This window comes from Nothobranchius furzeri, chromosome 10, assembly GCF_043380555.1.
Source record: "Nothobranchius furzeri strain GRZ-AD chromosome 10, NfurGRZ-RIMD1, whole genome shotgun sequence".
NCBI classification, from domain to species: Eukaryota; Metazoa; Chordata; class Actinopteri; order Cyprinodontiformes; family Nothobranchiidae; genus Nothobranchius; species Nothobranchius furzeri.
The window spans coordinates 60414697-60431138 of NC_091750.1; the positions used below are offsets into that span (position 1 = coordinate 60414697).

Here is a 16442-nt window from a genome sequence, read left to right on the forward strand (position 1 = left end):
AAAGTTTATCAGTTATCGATGTACATCCGATGATCAATTTCTGAAATTGTCATCAAAATCTGTCACACGGGCACATACAGACACAGGCAAAACTATCATCACCCACCTGTTGCCTTTGGTGGCAGGTGAACAAACTATAAGCATGCCATTTTACTTAAAATGTGAATAATTTCATAACCTGATGGTAAGATGTAGGTTCTGGATTGAATCCTTTTTGAGAGACTTTGGGAAAGATAGAATCTTCTGGCCCTTTAATTTGGTGTTGCTAGGGAAATGAAGCTAACATCAGAGACGCTGGGGGTGTCTGCATGAACTCCCTTCACACACTTATACTTCCTCATGTTTTAAGTAAGCTCCCATCAAAATAAGACAAAAAGAGAGAACAAAGTGCATTGCATTAATAAGAGATTAAATCACTTAAAAATAGATGTCAGAAAGTTTGCTAATGGTCCAATCCCATGAGACAAAAGGAAGGCGATTATAAATTATATCATGCAATCAATCCTGACATCTAGTGGACATTGTACAGCATTTGGTAGTGATCTTCTTTGCAGGATCTCTTTCAGTTTGTTGCTTTATATACGTTAGGACCGGCCCTCTTCCTTAAGCCTAACATGTAGGTCACGGCCTACATGATAATTACACAAAATTTGAACTGAAATGTTAAATTTTGCCAAAGAGATTCAAGTGTAAATTTTAAATGAACACAATTAGAAAGGTGATAACATTGGTGTTTTTATGTATTATTACATAAAGAGGGTTTATAACTGGCCAACTGAGCTGTGATGTAGTTAAAATATAATCACCATAATACAAATAATGTATTTAAAGAAAATTACTAAAGAAATTGTGCTTGAAATAGATCTGCTAAAAGATGAGATATTTTCAGAATGTTCATGAAAATAAATTAAAATTGGTGTTACGTTGGATAAAGCTGCACACTACTAGATAAGAGATGTGAGACAATAATTGGAAGAAAAAAGTAAGTGCGAATGTTTTTTTTATTGCTGCAAGCAAAACACATATATATTTAAAATGGGGAAAATACATTTTATAGATTTTTGTACATTCAGAAAAAATATGAAGTGACATATCAAAGTACTTTCACAATGGAGAGACAGCACTACATTACCTAGACATCTTGATTTCAGAAATCCCTCGGTTTTTGCGTTTGACCCAGTTGGGCCACCGTACTTGTTGTGTTTGTGTTGAAGTCGAAGATGGCGAACGAACTGGACAGAGTGCGAATCTCAGCTGCGGAACTACGAGCTGAAGCTTCGAAATCAGTCAATATTTCCAATTGTCTGCATGGTGAGAGGCAGTGAGTTGGTGTATTTTTGTATAAAAACACTTTTGAAGGGTCTGTAAATTAAAGCGAAGCAGAGAGTTAGTTATCTGAGTTGGCTGAAAGTGACGTTCGGAGTTGCTAAGTTTGTAAGCAGCTAATGTTGTTAGCCGACTGGCTTTGTGCCCGTTCGCTCTCCAGAGTCTTAAACGCCCCCTTTCCAATCTAAAAACTACTATCCTCGGTTCACGTTCTCTCCTTTTTGTTTGTTATATGTACTAATGTATTACAGTAACACATCTTGTTTAGGAAAGTATTATAATTTTAGCTTTATTAACGTAAACGTTTGAGAACATGTTACCTTGTTTCCAAAACAAACAAACATAGATTTTTGAAAAACAGTTTATTTCAATCAAGAACAGCGAATATGAATTATTTTTCATTGTTGTGTTTTTGCAGGTCTTGTAATTTTTTCCACGTGTGCGTTCATTTCCATGCTTTCGCTTTATACGTTATCTAACACTATTATTAAATATGTGATTATATTTTGATATTTCATTAATCCTAATAACTCTTGATAAGTTGATCTCTGCTTTTTTGCATAACTTCATAACTTCTTAACCAACTATACACAGAGTTACCAATGATTGCATCAGCCAGACATTTGATGGACTAACTTAATCACCCTATGTAAAGCGTTTGTTTGACATCTCTAACATGTGGTTTATTCTGAAGAATAACACCCCAATAAACTCCTACCACTCTTGGGAGAGAAGTAGCGGTTTGAATAACCCAAAACAGTTTACATTAGATATTTTATACAATAAAATTAAAGACAGACAAATGTGAAATGACAAAAGTAAAGAGATAGTGGGATCGTGACACTAAAATGAACAGCGTTTTTACTTTACCTAACTCATAAAATAGTTAAAAGCAACATTTTTAAAGCTACCCACTTTAGAAGTGACGTGTCTGATGATGAGAGTTATCTTAAACTGCTCACATGTAATTTGAAGCTGCATTAACTTGATAGTTTATGTTCTTTTGCAGACAACCATAGAAACTATTTTTAATGAAATATTTAATTAGGGCAAACAAACTAGCTTTTAAAGTGACTATAGTGGTAAAGAATGAAATACAAACAGCCGTTATGAATGTTTTTTGAGGTGATTAGACTTCATTGAAAAATTCCAAAGTAAGATATCTAGTTAATGTATTTGTAACTAGTGTTGATGGCACATTTTATGTTATTTTTTAATATTTTTGCAGTAGAGCAAGAGGAAGTTCACGCACACAAGCAGAATAAGAGGCGCGAAGCAAAACATCCTGATCTGCAGCGTTACCAACCCACAGCTGGACACAGACGGCGACATCAGGATGGTGAAGAAGGAGAAAGCAGCCAGAATGATCCCTTGACTGCTAAATCACAACAGTCAGATCAGTTTTTACAGAGTGAGAGAAGGAATGTTTCTGAAGTTTTTTTAGAGGGACGAGGGGGCACCAGCAGTGGATTGGGTACTAAAAATAGCGACGAGGACCGAATGAGAAGTGACGGCAGTAATACCCACCACTGTAAAGAGGGCAACCAGTTGCTTGCTGCAACAAATGTAAATGATAAAAAAGAACTTGGAGAGAATGACATGGAAGACCAGGAAATAGTAGGAGCTTCTAAACCTACAAAGAAAATCCGAAAACCTGACAGGGAATTTTATCAACCCGGGAGCCGCAGGAATATTTTGGGAAAGGATAGTGGTGTTGCAAGAGAACTGGATAGGCCAAACCCTAAGAAACAAGAGCAGAGTTCTGAGCCCGAATCCCACCTGAGTTCAGGAGCAAGAGATGATAATGAGAAAACACCCATATCCAAGCGGGGAGGGAAAAATAAAGGGAAAACCTTTCAGGAGACGGTTACACCATCTCATCACAACGAGGAAGCCAGAGAGAAAGGAAGCAAGCATGCGGAAAAGCCTCCTTTACCCGTTGGTACGTCTGTGGACAAAATTGCAAACAAAGTTGAAAAACTCATGATAAAAGAAAAGGGTAAAGTGGAGTGTGCAAGTAATGATATTGGTGATTTGAAATGGAAAACAGGAGAAAAAACTGCCAAAGAAAGAAGAGGTCATGACGAAGACACCAAGGATGAGGAAGAAAAGACTGATAAGAAGAGAGAGAAGGGAACCCGCAGGAGACGGGGAGCAGAGAGAGAAAAGGAGAAGAATCAGGAAACCAGAAAGGAGGATGAAGTGCGTCACAGTGGAAAAAACAACCCAAGAAAGTCCGAGAAGGAGAGAGACAAAAGCGCTCCGGATTCAGATGGACGAAGATCGGAAAGGGCAAAAGAGCTACATCACAGCAAAAGAAAAGAAAATCTAAGAGAAAACAGGAAAATAAATGAAAACAGCAGTTTCAGAGATGGTGAAAAAGCGGCTAAAAGTGAAAACAGTTTAGAAACGCCTGTTGGGCAGAGTGATGAGCGCAGATCTAATGTAAACGTAACACCTTCCTCAAAACGATATTCCAAGTCAGATGTTCGACACTCACGAAACCGAACCTACAGCAGTAGCTCAGCCAGCAGCGCGACCAGTCAGGATGGGCCCAGACAGCTGATGAGTGTGGAGAACAGCAAATGGTCCCGTGTTGACCCTAGGCAGAAAATCAGAGCAGGGAATGAGAACAATGACGAGAGACGGAGGCACCTGCAAAGCTGGACGAGTAATAAAGATTCGTCCTCAGAGTCAGCAGACAGGAGTGAGATGTGTGCCCGAGGAGAAGATAGGAGGCGAAGGAGGAGGAGGAGAGGTGGGGAGGAAGACTGCAGTACAGAAAAACAAGAAGAGAGGAGAACGCCAAAGTCCAACAGAGGTGGAGGTCGGGGACTTCTAAAGGTTTCTTTAGAAAAGCAGTCAAGTATAGATTCACAACAACACAAGCAAGGCCCGGTTTCTCGTGGCAGAGGGGGCGGTATCCTGGTGCTTCCGTCTTGCACCGACATCTCCAACTCCCCGGAGTCAGGACACAGGCTTCTTTTTGGTGGGATGAGGGGAGGAGCAGCATTCAGGAATCGAGGAGGCCGAGGAGGAGGATTGAGACGGCTTTGGGATCCTAATAACCCAGACCAGAAACCTGCTCTTTCTAGGACACCAGCCTCACCACAATCATCTTTCAAACAACCTGTTTATCTCCAGTCTGGGTCCGCGTACGGACAGCTTCACTTTCTGGACACAGATGAAGAGGTAGCAGGCAGTCCTCCAGTGGCACAAGGAGAACACGTTCAATCCCAGCAGGCTGTGTCTTACTACAAGTTCCAAAATTCTGACAATCCCTATTGCTGCCCCGTGCCCAACAGTAGCCCACATAATCCCAGCAGCCAGCGCTATCCTTATCCTTATAGCATGGGGCCGTATCACTCTAACGGTATGTTCCCAAGTCCTGGTCCGTTCTGTGGGGCGGGTTATTCTCAGACAGGGGGTTTGACGTTTGAAGAGGCAGAACAACAAACCAGAGGAGAGCTGGGGAGGCTGCTGAAGGCTGCTGATGCACACGAGCTGCAGCTCAGTAATCTGCTCTCCAGGGATAGAGTGAGCACTGATCGGATGGCCCAGCTCAGGTGAGCATTTAGGAAAAGACCTTGACTCACGGCTGCTTTTGTGTGCCGATTTATCACGACACTCAAAAGAAAACAACCCTCTTTCTGGTTTTTTTTTCTCTAGAGCGGACCTTTTGGGACTGTATGAGCGTATCATCCTGACAGACATCGAGTTTTCCGACTCCCAGAACGTGGATCCAGCTCTGTGGAAAAATGTGTTTTACCAGGTCATCGAGCACTTCCGGCAGCTCCTGAAAGATCCTGCCTGTGAGAACACACCTGATGTACGGAACATGCTCCTCACGCTTTTAGATGAGGTAAAAAAATGAACTAAACACATCGACGAAGTCTTTGTTCCCGGTTATCTAATATTACAAGTATTCTTTCTTTATCAAGGAAATCTTGGGTATCAATATTAGGCTGTATACTTGTGTCTGTAATTCATTGAAAACCTTTACTTTCTTTGCAGTTAAATTATAATTAGCTGTACTTTACGAATGTCAGCGAATAGCCTTCAGTAAAAATATTGATACATTTTTCTTACTGCTGTTGGTTATCAGGGAGCGCTGTTCTTTGATTCGCTGCTCCAGAAGCTGCAGACAGTGTACCAGTTTACCTTGGAGGACTACATGGATGGTATAGCCATCAGAGCTCGCCCGTTACGCAAAACGGTACAACACCTATTTTTGCGTTTGCACGTGTGTGTGAGACCAAAGTGTTTTTAACCTGATGTTAAAATTGTGCTGTATTATTCATGTGTAAACTTTTCAAAATTTACTGACAACTGCGAGTCCTACCATGTCTCAATAAGAAGGATGTTGACATTCTTGTGTTCTTTTGTACTTTAAGGTGAAATATGCACTTATAAGTGCTCAGCGCTGTATGATTTGTCAGGGAGACATCGCACGGTATCGGGAGCAAGCCACTAACTCTGCCAACTATGGCAAGGCTCGCAGGTAATCTGTTACTTAGGAGAATCTCTGATCCAGAAATAGATTAAACTAGCGTTTGAAAAGTCTTCAACTATGGTGGAAACTGAAAATGATTTTTAATTTTTTTATTCTTAAAATTGTCTCGTTTATATTTTGACATGTCACGACTTCATGCTTTCATTTCATCTTAGCTGGTACCTAAAAGCCCAGCAGATCGCCCCTAAAAATGGACGCCCTTATAACCAGTTGGCTCTGTTGGCAGTTTATACTGTAAGTGTAAATATTTATGTGATTGAAGCTGTGAGCTTCTACCTAATTCATAAACGGATGCTAAAACTTTTAACTGATTCTTTTTTTTTTCAAGATGTGGCACAAATTAAAAATATGTCTAGTTCTTTTACACCTAATCTGAGTGTAACCCCGGCTTTCCACAGGAGCCGTCAGCAGCACGTTACTGCAGCAGCACGTCATAGCTGCTGATAGGAACCGCTGTGGTCAACAGAACCTTTTCCACTGGAGCCGTCAGCAGCGCGAGTCGGCCGCGTCTCAGGAGCAGCATGTCGCAGCCTTTACGCGCCGGTTCTATTTTCCACGCGCGACGCCTCAAACGGGTCAAGTTCGACATTTTTGGGGAAGGAAAGACAGGAAATCGGACGCGGAAATGGAGCGAAGCTCCCGAGATTTTCAGAATAAAGAACGTACTGCCTTCCTGTTGCTTTACTTTTAAAAAAGGTTACTAACTGTGTGGCCCTGTGAGAAGTTATCACCTAGCTAGCGGTCTCCTTTGTTTTTCAGGTCCGTATTGGCGATTATAAGATGGACAGAACATAAAACACAAAGCTTTTGGAGCCATGTTGTAGTTTTCTCCTGCTTGTTGTTGTGTTTACTGACGAAGTCACTCGTGTGACTTTGTGCTCAGTCGGTGACAGCTGCTCCCCCGCTGCTTCGCGTCTCGTGGGAAGGGCCGAGCAGCAGCTTACGTGAGCAAGACGTGCTGCTGCAGTAACGTGCTGCTGACGGCTCCCGTGGAAAGCCGGGGTTATTGTTTCTTTTCTTCCTCTCACCTCTCTCATCCACAGAAGCGGAAGTTGGATGCTGTATATTATTATATGCGCAGCTTGGCAGCATCTAACCCCATTCTGACTGCAAAGGAGAGCTTGATGAGTCTCTTTGAGGAAGCCAAGCGTAAGGCAAGGCCAACGACACCTCACTCCTAGCTAAATCGTTCTAACTTCATCTTTTCTTATTAGATGCATTATTTAGTTTACTCAGCTGTAAGGTTTACTGTGAGCTCTTGGGTGCCTGTACACTTCAGGTCTTGATTAAAGATTTTGTTTTTGTAGGCAGAACAGCTGGAGCGAAGACAGAGGCAGGAGCTTGAAGGAGGTTCCCAGGGTCCAGAAGTGAGGAGTAGAAGAAAAGGGAACGATGGAGCACGCGTGGAGATTTGGATTCGTCCCAGTGGACGCCCAACGGTGACCCCCTCCTCACAGAGAGAAGGCAGTGAGTGCAGCCGAGATTCGGAGCAGGATGGAGAGCTGGGCAGTCTGAGTGCTACTGATGTAAGAGCTCTTCTACACACATACAAAACTGTAACTGAAAAGAATTAAAAACGATTTCATTTTTATCTTTGGCCTTTTCCTTTCTTCACAGCTAAATAAGAGATTCATTCTGAGTTTCTTGCACGCACATGGAAAGCTCTTCACTAAAGTGGGGTGAGCAGTGCCTTGTGTTCTCCTTTCTCTGCCTTCGTAGATTTGAAAATGAAAGTAATCATTATGATATTTCACAAATTCTCATGTCAGGTCTAGCTGATGTGTGTGTGTGTGTGTGTCTCCCCCACACAGTATGGAATCTTTCTCTGGAGTGGCGAGCCATGTTCTACAGGAGTTTAAATCCCTTCTCCAGCATGGCCCTTCACTCCTGGGATGTACAAACTTGTTGCAGATTATCACCATCAACATGTTTGCCATACACAATGCCCACAGGAGAGGTAAAACCGCACGCTGAAGCTGAAATTGTGCACGCATGGCATAATTCTCAAATCCCTGATCAAGTGTGGCTCTAACTCTTGTGTCAGGTGAAGAAGCAGATGTCCGATCTGTTTTACTGGAGCAAAGCACCGCGCTTGGCCTCGGTATGTTTGCTGTGCTGGTGCAGCGCTGCACTGACCTGCTCAAAGAAACTCCTGCAGGTAACCTCTCATCCGACCCTGTGTGGCTATGTCTGCTCACTACCTTTTAGTTTGACCACTTTGCATCTGTTTACATCATCTAACAGACATTCGTTTGGGGTATTTTTCAGGCTTGAATGAACTTTGTTGTACCAAATATTTTAGTAATTGTTTTGTGTGTTGTTGTGTAAACTTCCACTCCAGAACCACGCTTATGCGTGAATGTGTGCAGGTCTTTTTGTTGCTGCCTTTATTTACTCAATAATTAATGACATTTCCTGAAGTATGATCCGTCTGTGATCGATTACAGACAGCTGAAGTTCCGAGTGATGAGGGGAATCAATAAAATACATTATTTCAATTAGGTATCTTTGTTTTTTTAGAACCAGTTTCTATGACAGATGGAGAGGAGGAGGGTAAAACAGAAGAGCTGGAGGGGATGGTCAGAATTTCGGCCTTCCCACAGGACCTGAGAGAAATTTTGCCAAGTGTCAAAGTCTGGTCTGACTGGATGTTGGGACATCCTGACGAGTGGAACCCCCCACCGTGCGGTTTGGAGTGCGTGGCTTAAATATAAGACACTGTTGTCTGATCAGCTGCGAAAGCTAATAACAACAATAGGATCATTTTGTGCTCTTTCTTCCTATAAAGATGCAGCCCTGATGTGTGGAAGTGCCTTGCTGACCTCTGTAATGTTCTGGCACATGTGGACCATGAGGAAGTGCCTCTGTACAAAGTTGATAGTGAAGAAAGCGAGGGAGATGAGGAACTAGCATTGCTTCAGCTGAAGGAGGACAAGCTGCTAGCTGGTTTTATCCCGCTGTTGGCTGCACCACAGGAGCCTTGTTACACAGACAGACAGACTGACATGGTGAGAAGAATTTCTACTGTTTAAATTTCCATTCTACTGTAACGCGTTTTCGTCTTCCCTTCTGTCTGTCTGTATGCTCACATGACCTCCGTCCTCTTTCCTCAGGCAATAGCAGCAGATTGTAAGAGAGTGACGGTTCTGAAGTACTTTCTGGAGGCTTTGTGTGGACAAGAAGAGCCTTTGTTGGCCTTCAAGGGAGGGAAGTACATCTCCGTGGCAACTTCTCACCCATCAGTGGAAACAAGGAGTTGGAAGGATTCCCTAACAGAAAAGGAGGTGACTGATTCCCTCCTACAGTTAGCCCTGGTGTCTTTTTATCTCCGCTATCACTATAATGTAGTTGTCAAATGGTTTCCACACAGCAAATGTGTTTAAACTGTGAATGTTTGGCAGGTTGATGATGTCATACTCGAAGGGGAGTTATCTCTCTCTCCATCAGAAGGAGAGGAGAACTTTGAGGCTGGAGACAGCGAGAATGACATCAGAGAGCTGAAGGCTCGACGCCACGCCCTCGCTAACGAACTGGCCCAGCAGCAAAAGCGCAGGGACAAAATCCAGGTAAAACGGCGAAACCTTCTTAAGACATGAATTTAATATTAAATAGATATATTGGACATTACTCTTCAATTTAAAAACCTTTCCCCCCTTTTTTAAATTCATAATCTGGCTTGTACTTGTATAGCGCCATCTTGGGGTTCTACAACCCCCCAAGGCTCTTCACAACACAATCAGTCATTCACCTGTTCACACACATTCAGCCCTGGCAGAGGCAAGGCCTGCCGATCACTGGCGCCACCAGTCCCTCTGACTACCACCATTAGGCAAGGTGGGTTACGTGTCTTGCCCAAGGACACCAGGATCGAACCTGCAATCTTTTACTGGACATCCCACTCTACCTCCTGAGCTACTGCTGTCCTAATAGACTTATGTCAAATGGGATGTCATTATTAACACAACTGCATTTCCTTCTTTTGCTGTGAAAAAAGAAGCCACTTAATCGTATTTATGATGCTGTCATGTGATGTAGGGACTAAAAATCCCCCCTCCTCTACACACAATAATGGTCTATAGTTAAGCATTAAAGATGGAGTCGGTTTTCCTGAAAACAGTCATCCAAGGGAGCTACAGTTTGAAGAAAAAAAAAGTTTTAAGTTCCACCCCCCTTTTTTCTGGCTCCTCCCCTAGAAACACAGGACCTGATGGTCGTAGAAAATGGTAAAACACTGGATGCAATGGATACTGTAAAACAACCACAAAACACATTTTTTTTCAATCTTTGTGATTCTGTTGTTGGCATCTTTTGTGCCATAATTCCTCATGTAAAGCACCTACGTAACAGCTGTGGAGCCTCCAGGCTTCTAATGGTCTCGTTATTGCTTGGGTGTCGGTCAGGAGTTCTCCAGACTTTCTCCCAGCTGAAAATTGAAGACAAAACCACTGGGACCTAGATCGGAGATCCAGTGGGTAGGATTGGGCTTCTTACTCTGGAAAAACCCTCTCTGCCAGGCCAACTCAGGCAACATAATCACATAACAATTTAGTGTGCTAGCTGACATATCTTGCCCAGCTCTGGCTTTGCTTCCTGTTCAGCTGCTTCGATCCGAGACCCCACGATTCGTGCAAATAAGAGGGGCATGCACGGAGGAGAGGGATGATCAGAAGGTGGTTAGATGGATGGTTTATGATTCAATCATTAAGAACAGGACATTCACAATGATTGGATGAGGTTTTTTGTGGGATTGTACATCTCATAAGGAATTACAATTATTCATTTTTAGACAAAACTTTTAATATGCTGTCATCAGTATGTGAAAAGCTTTTCAAACAATATGGCAAAAAATGTTCCAGCAAAACATCTGCACCTGTAAATATTTAATTACAACTAAACGTACGAGAAAAACATCAACTTTAACCTGCAAGTCAGAACTGTGTCGATCAGCAAGACTAAACGCCTGGGGAGACAATTATGAACAGCATTTTTTAAAAAGAAGAAAAGTATCTCATTTATTATTTACAATGAATGGGTGGGCCTTAAAACATTTATTTGAATCACCCCACAGTGGGGGCGCTTGTTTTGTTTCAGCTTCAACTTTTGAGTTACATTCAAATATCATGTATCTAATGATGTCATCTGATACACTAAAGATGATCTTTGTATCATTTTCACATTGTGTGTGTGTGTGTGTGTGTGTGTGTGCATTCTCGTTCTAGGCTGTGCTACAAACTGGTGGACAGTTGGAGCTGGAAGTGAGGCCCTTCTTTTTGGTGCCTGATACGAATGGATTCATTGACCACCTGGAAGACCTGAAGAAGCTCCTTCAGTGTGGATCATACATAATAGTTGTTCCTCTCATTGGTAAGAGAGACACAAATAAAAACATAAAATTAGATATTTAGTGTGAAAACTAATAGTATGACTTGGGCTTCCTCTAACAGTGATTACAGAGTTAGATGGCTTGGCTAAAGGCCAGGACACTTTTGGTGTAGGAGTGGGGTCGGGAGGTCGCGGCACGTCCAGTCGTGGCAACTTTAACGTTAGCGCTCCCCACATCCGGGCTGTCCAGGAAAAGGCTCGATTAGCTGTGGCTTTCTTAGAAAAAGGATTTGAGGCCAGGGAACCGTGCCTAAGAGCCCTGACGAGTCGAGGAAATCAACTGGAGTCCATAGCCTTTCGCAGTGAAGACACATCTGGACAGCAGGTAGGACTGTAACCACGTAGAAGTGAAAGTAAATAAAATAGGACCGATTATCTAGTCGAGAAGCTGTCAGCTGCTAATTAAACACCTACACAGGATGTTATGCAATCTTTGGTGACAGCGTGTTCTTTTGCCAGGGTAACAATGATGATGTGATTTTATCCTGCTGCCTCCACTACTGCAACGACAAAGCTAAAGAGTTCACACCTTCTCAGAGAAGTATGTAGCATCAAGTCTCAGCTGCTCTCATGTTGCTTGGCCAAATATAGATGTTATTTCCTCTTTGTTGTCTTCTTGATTTAAACACCAGACGGGACAGTGAAGCTCCAGAGGGAAGTAGTGCTCCTCACAGATGACCGCAACCTGCGTGTCAAAGCCCTGACCCGCAACGTCCCAGTGCGAGACATCCCCTCCTTCCTCATCTGGTCTAAAGTGGGCTGAGGCAGACTAAACTGGAAAAAAAAGGAACCCAAACGCCGAAGCTGGCTTGTCACTCAAAAGAAAAGACACACTTAAGCAAAGGAAAAGGGAGTAACAAGGACAGAGAGAGGGGAAATGATTCATATCAGGAAGGCAAAGAAACACTTCTTAAGAAATACAAGCAAATGAAGTGCAGGGTGATGGTAATGAGCTTTTTCCTCCTCTTAAGGAAGTGTGTGTGCGTATATGTACGTGTTAAGATCATCCAGTTTCCCAGTAAGACTTTTACAAAGTCTCATGGAGGTAGGAAGAGGAAAGGATGTAAAAGGAAGATTTGCAGGTTGCTGTTGTGCAGGATCAAACCCCTGCAGCGACTGAGTGAGCAGGATTAATATCTGGAGCAGATGATAGAATGGAAGCATAGGGAGAAGGTCTATAATCATATATGTGATTAAGACAGCAGTTGTGAAGGAGATAAACGGGGCTTCCTCTTCTCTGAAGGCCTAGGCTTGAACTGCGTGGCCTCAGAGCTGAGACGACATCGGGTGCAGAGGTCTAGCTGGAAGATCTGTCAGGAGAGTTTTAAAAGACCGATCGTTACGAGGATTAGTTAAGAGCCCTCGTGCAAACGTGGCACCCAGGAGGAATCCTGTGAAGGTACGGTGTTCCCGTCTCACTTAGGGAATGTCTGTTTGGCAGCTTTTGTTTCTTCATCTAGCTTGATGCTAATATGAAGCTCTTCTTGAGAATTTTTTAATTGGCAAAAAACAAATTCAATATTTTGTTTTTATTTCTTCTTGGGTCCACATCTCCCTTTGTATTTGCTCTTCATCTGCAGAAGTTGTACTGAAGATTTTTTTCGATTATTTCATTTGGGCTCTAATGGATATGTAAATACGGAATTTGCTTATTTCTTTGAGAAAAGGATGGATGCATTTGTTAGGTTGTGCTAGTGAAGTCCATGGTCATTTGTTCTGACGGTTTTGGCCTCAATGTCAGGAGATGACTTTGCAGAATATTTTATCAAGAATCATTATTTCAGTATATTTTTATTCTTTTTACCTAATGATTTATATCTTTGTGCTTCTTAGTTTGTAACACAAGAGTTCACCTCTTCATCAGCACCAGTTTTATCCTTTAAACTATGATTTTTGTGTTTTTCCTCACATACATTATTTTGTCAAAGAAAGAAATCCACACTTGTTAGATTGTTGTTGTTCTTGGCTTTTATAGTTTTCTTTGTGCATTCTGAGATACTTTATTGTTCTCAATGTCAATCTGACACCCGATGAATTCTAACAGTTGCTTTGTGGCATCAGTTTCTCCATCTCCTTTTAGTTTAATTTCATGTTTTTTAAAACGTATTCTGAAGTTTTTCAACTGCTGATTTCCTGTGTGAACCATCGTGAAAGATTTGTTGCTCTGTTTGATGGCTGCTCAAGTGTCGGAACAACTCATATGCTTTCTGTTTTCATCGTTTATCATTAAAATGTTTCAATTTGTGATGTTTTTATTTTACTGATGATCAGATCGTGAAAGTCGAAAATTGGACGATAGTGGAGCTGCTCGTGTTTGGTTAATTTTAGAAAATAATTGTTAACTACCACATCACATTTTAAAATAGAATAGACTATTAATCCCACAGTGGGAAAATTCACTTGCTACAGCAGCACACACACACTTGAAGAAAAGGAAGAAGAAATATAAGATTACAGGGAAATGTACAAAGGCAATAAGCTATTATTGTAACCTTCAACCACTAAAAACAAAAAGAAAACTTGGGTTTCCAGAACTATGCAGCATAAGACACAGACATACTAATGTACACCCAGCACTGCACACATACTGAATATTGCATTGATGTTATTGTGTAACAGGATAATGCCAGTACCAGTTAAACTGAGGAGTTCTACACTTAAAGCAGAGAGGGTGAATGACCCACGGAAACATTCTGTTTTAGTTCAGTATGTGTAGAATAGTAGACTGGCTTTTGAATATTTTTATGTTTTCTAAGGTTAGTTGTAAATTTACTGCAATTAAAGTGAAAATGTATATTTTTCCCTGGTGATGGGGGCAGTTACAGTACATACCTGAATCATTGCAAGCAAGCTGTATTTTTGTGTTTGAGTAAAAGACCCTACGGATAGCCATTAGGGTCAAAAATCCCTGGGAGCACAACCTCAAGCAAAATAACATCAGGCTCCCTTTCATCGCTGGCAATGAGTGAGGAGGTAAATGTGTAAAACAACAATGTTTATGAATGCCGAAAGTTTTGTTACAAGTCAGTAAATGTGTTTTGTCATCACAGGCTCCCATAGAAGAAAACATGGTGTTAAATATGGTGTCCCCAAGAGACTTCTATCCGTTCCCGTGTACTTTACACCCAATTTTTATAGTTATGTTTTACAAAGCTGACATGATTTTTCAACAACTGGGCACCGTTTAAATAATGTTCAACAACACTTCGATGGAGATTTCCAGAGATTAATGGTAAAAACTACACATTGTCACTTTAAGAACTTTCTGAGTTAAAAAAAATCATTAGTTTTCCCCTCAGTCCACCTTAATAAAATGTGTTCATAGCCGCAACCAATATAGGACATTTTTAGAAAATAAATTCTATACAAGATTAGGCCACCTTAAAAATTTATTGTATACTGAGAATATCATGACAGTTCTGAAGAAAAAGCAAGAACTCTTAGAAGGTCAGGATTCAGACTTTCTGAGAATAAATAAAAAAATGTTTTTCTCTTCTATACAAATCTATTTTATAGGAATTTTGTCATTTTGGAAAAAAATAAACACAATTTTGTTTCTATTGTTTGATCTTAAGAAGTCTGTGGGATGTGTATGTTTGTTGAAAAATATGTAAACAAAAAAATCTAAACATATTACTGCACGTTTACTGTAATTCTGTTGTGGGAATTCAATGCGTTCATTCCATTGCAGGACTGAAAAGCTGCTTAAACCTGCATTTTTTAATTATAACTATATTTTAAAACATGAGTTTGTTTTTTAAAAATCATTTCTAGTTATTAGGAGCCATTGTGGATGGCCCAAACAGCTGCTTGTAACTCCAATGCTGTAGTTTGCAGGTTTGCTAATATTTCTGCTAATTGACAAAACAGCACAGGCCAAAACATTATCTCACACCTTTCATTTGAATAAAAACAATCATTTTTCCGCAACTTTGCAGGTTTTTTAACTATTATATTCTGATTGTGGTGATACAGTAACAAATATTCAAGAGGAAAGTTTGCTAAAAATAAATCAAATCAACACTACTGAGTGACTAAATGAGAGCATGTGTAACAAGAACTGATTATTTTGTTTAATAAAAAAAATTGACACTGTTAGGGACAACAAATAGTTCTCCAGCCTATCCATCCATATCCTTTGCTTCAGCGCCTGGATACAGACCACATAGGCTGGCCCTGACTCTCATCATCATGACAACAGCAACACCCGGCAACCAATCAAAACCCTTTGAATCCTCCTCCCGAAGCTGATTGGTCTCCCAGCCTTCAGCCTGTTGTGGAATGTTCATCTTTAACCTCTCTGCTGCCATGCTGCACATTGCATTCCCCCCGTTTATGCTTTCTCAGTGCAGATTGAGCTACTGAGAAATGCATATATCTCTGTGGAGTTCGGCGTCATGCACACTCTAAAGTCATATTAACTCATGAGAGTGAAATAATGACTAAAATGAACAATGGAATAACAGCAAAGATGCTTAGAACACAAGTGATAGGCAGAGAGTTAGAAATGTATATATTTATATAGTCACACTGCTATTAACCACAATTTGTAGTGAAATATTCCAGGAAACATCTTTTCTGAGTGCCTAACAACAGCTTTAATCTGCATTAAAGGTGTACTTGGATGGATTGCAGGACTCCACTCCTCCCATCACACCGGGTGTTCACACATATCATCTGCTCCTGTTCTGTGATTTAAAGATTTTTTTAACGACTAGCTATTTATAGTAGAGACCAGATTAGGACTGATCTGGTTAGGCACTCAGTGATTTACAGTGAATGAAGCCAAACACTCACAGAGAAGAGAGAGGATGTTCAGCATCAGATTACTCCACAAATGACCCAGGAACAATAATGTGTTGACACTCATTATTGGTAAAGCTTTCTCCACCACGCATCTCTGTGTGATGGCACAGCACAGTTTAGCTCTGAGATGAGAGATGCTCCTACTCCTATTTACCTTTAGAGATGCAGCTAGTCACCCTGAAGACACTGCCGCACGCCTATTGTTTTTGACAAGGGCAAAGCTTTGCAGCAAGACTGTTTTTGAGATTATTTTGCCTCCTTTCTCAGTGGAGGGGAGGAGATTCTCATCTTCGCCATTTTTAGGGAACTGTCTATGGAAAGAGAGAAACTTTGCTGCCTGACGTTAGCAGCCAACGACTTGGTTGTTTTTGCCAGCTCGCGCTGACAGTTGGCAGGCGTTAGCCAGCTTAGCCAG

At 41.4% G+C, this 16442-nt stretch overlaps 1 protein-coding gene across 2 annotated transcripts; it reads left to right on the forward strand.

The window, feature by feature from the left end:
- Positions 1-1188: 1188 nt before the first annotated feature.
- On the forward strand, positions 1189-12217 carry smg6 (SMG6 nonsense mediated mRNA decay factor). 2 transcript variants are annotated; one of them, XM_015961502.3, is made up of 19 exons: positions 1189-1311; positions 2555-4892; positions 4996-5188; positions 5432-5542; positions 5721-5827; positions 5995-6073; positions 6883-6993; positions 7147-7365; positions 7457-7518; positions 7651-7796; positions 7884-7997; positions 8360-8534; positions 8628-8847; positions 8953-9123; positions 9241-9405; positions 11059-11203; positions 11284-11546; positions 11681-11762; positions 11854-12217. In XM_015961502.3, the coding sequence occupies exons 1-19, from the start codon at positions 1221-1223 to the stop codon at positions 11982-11984; spliced, it is 4923 nt and encodes a 1640-aa protein (XP_015816988.3). In that variant the 5' UTR covers positions 1189-1220; the 3' UTR covers positions 11985-12217. The 2 variants fall into 2 exon arrangements, with proteins under 2 accessions (XP_015816988.3, XP_015816989.3); XM_015961503.3 differs by having other exon boundaries at positions 1206-1321.
- Positions 12218-16442: the final 4225 nt, after the last annotated feature.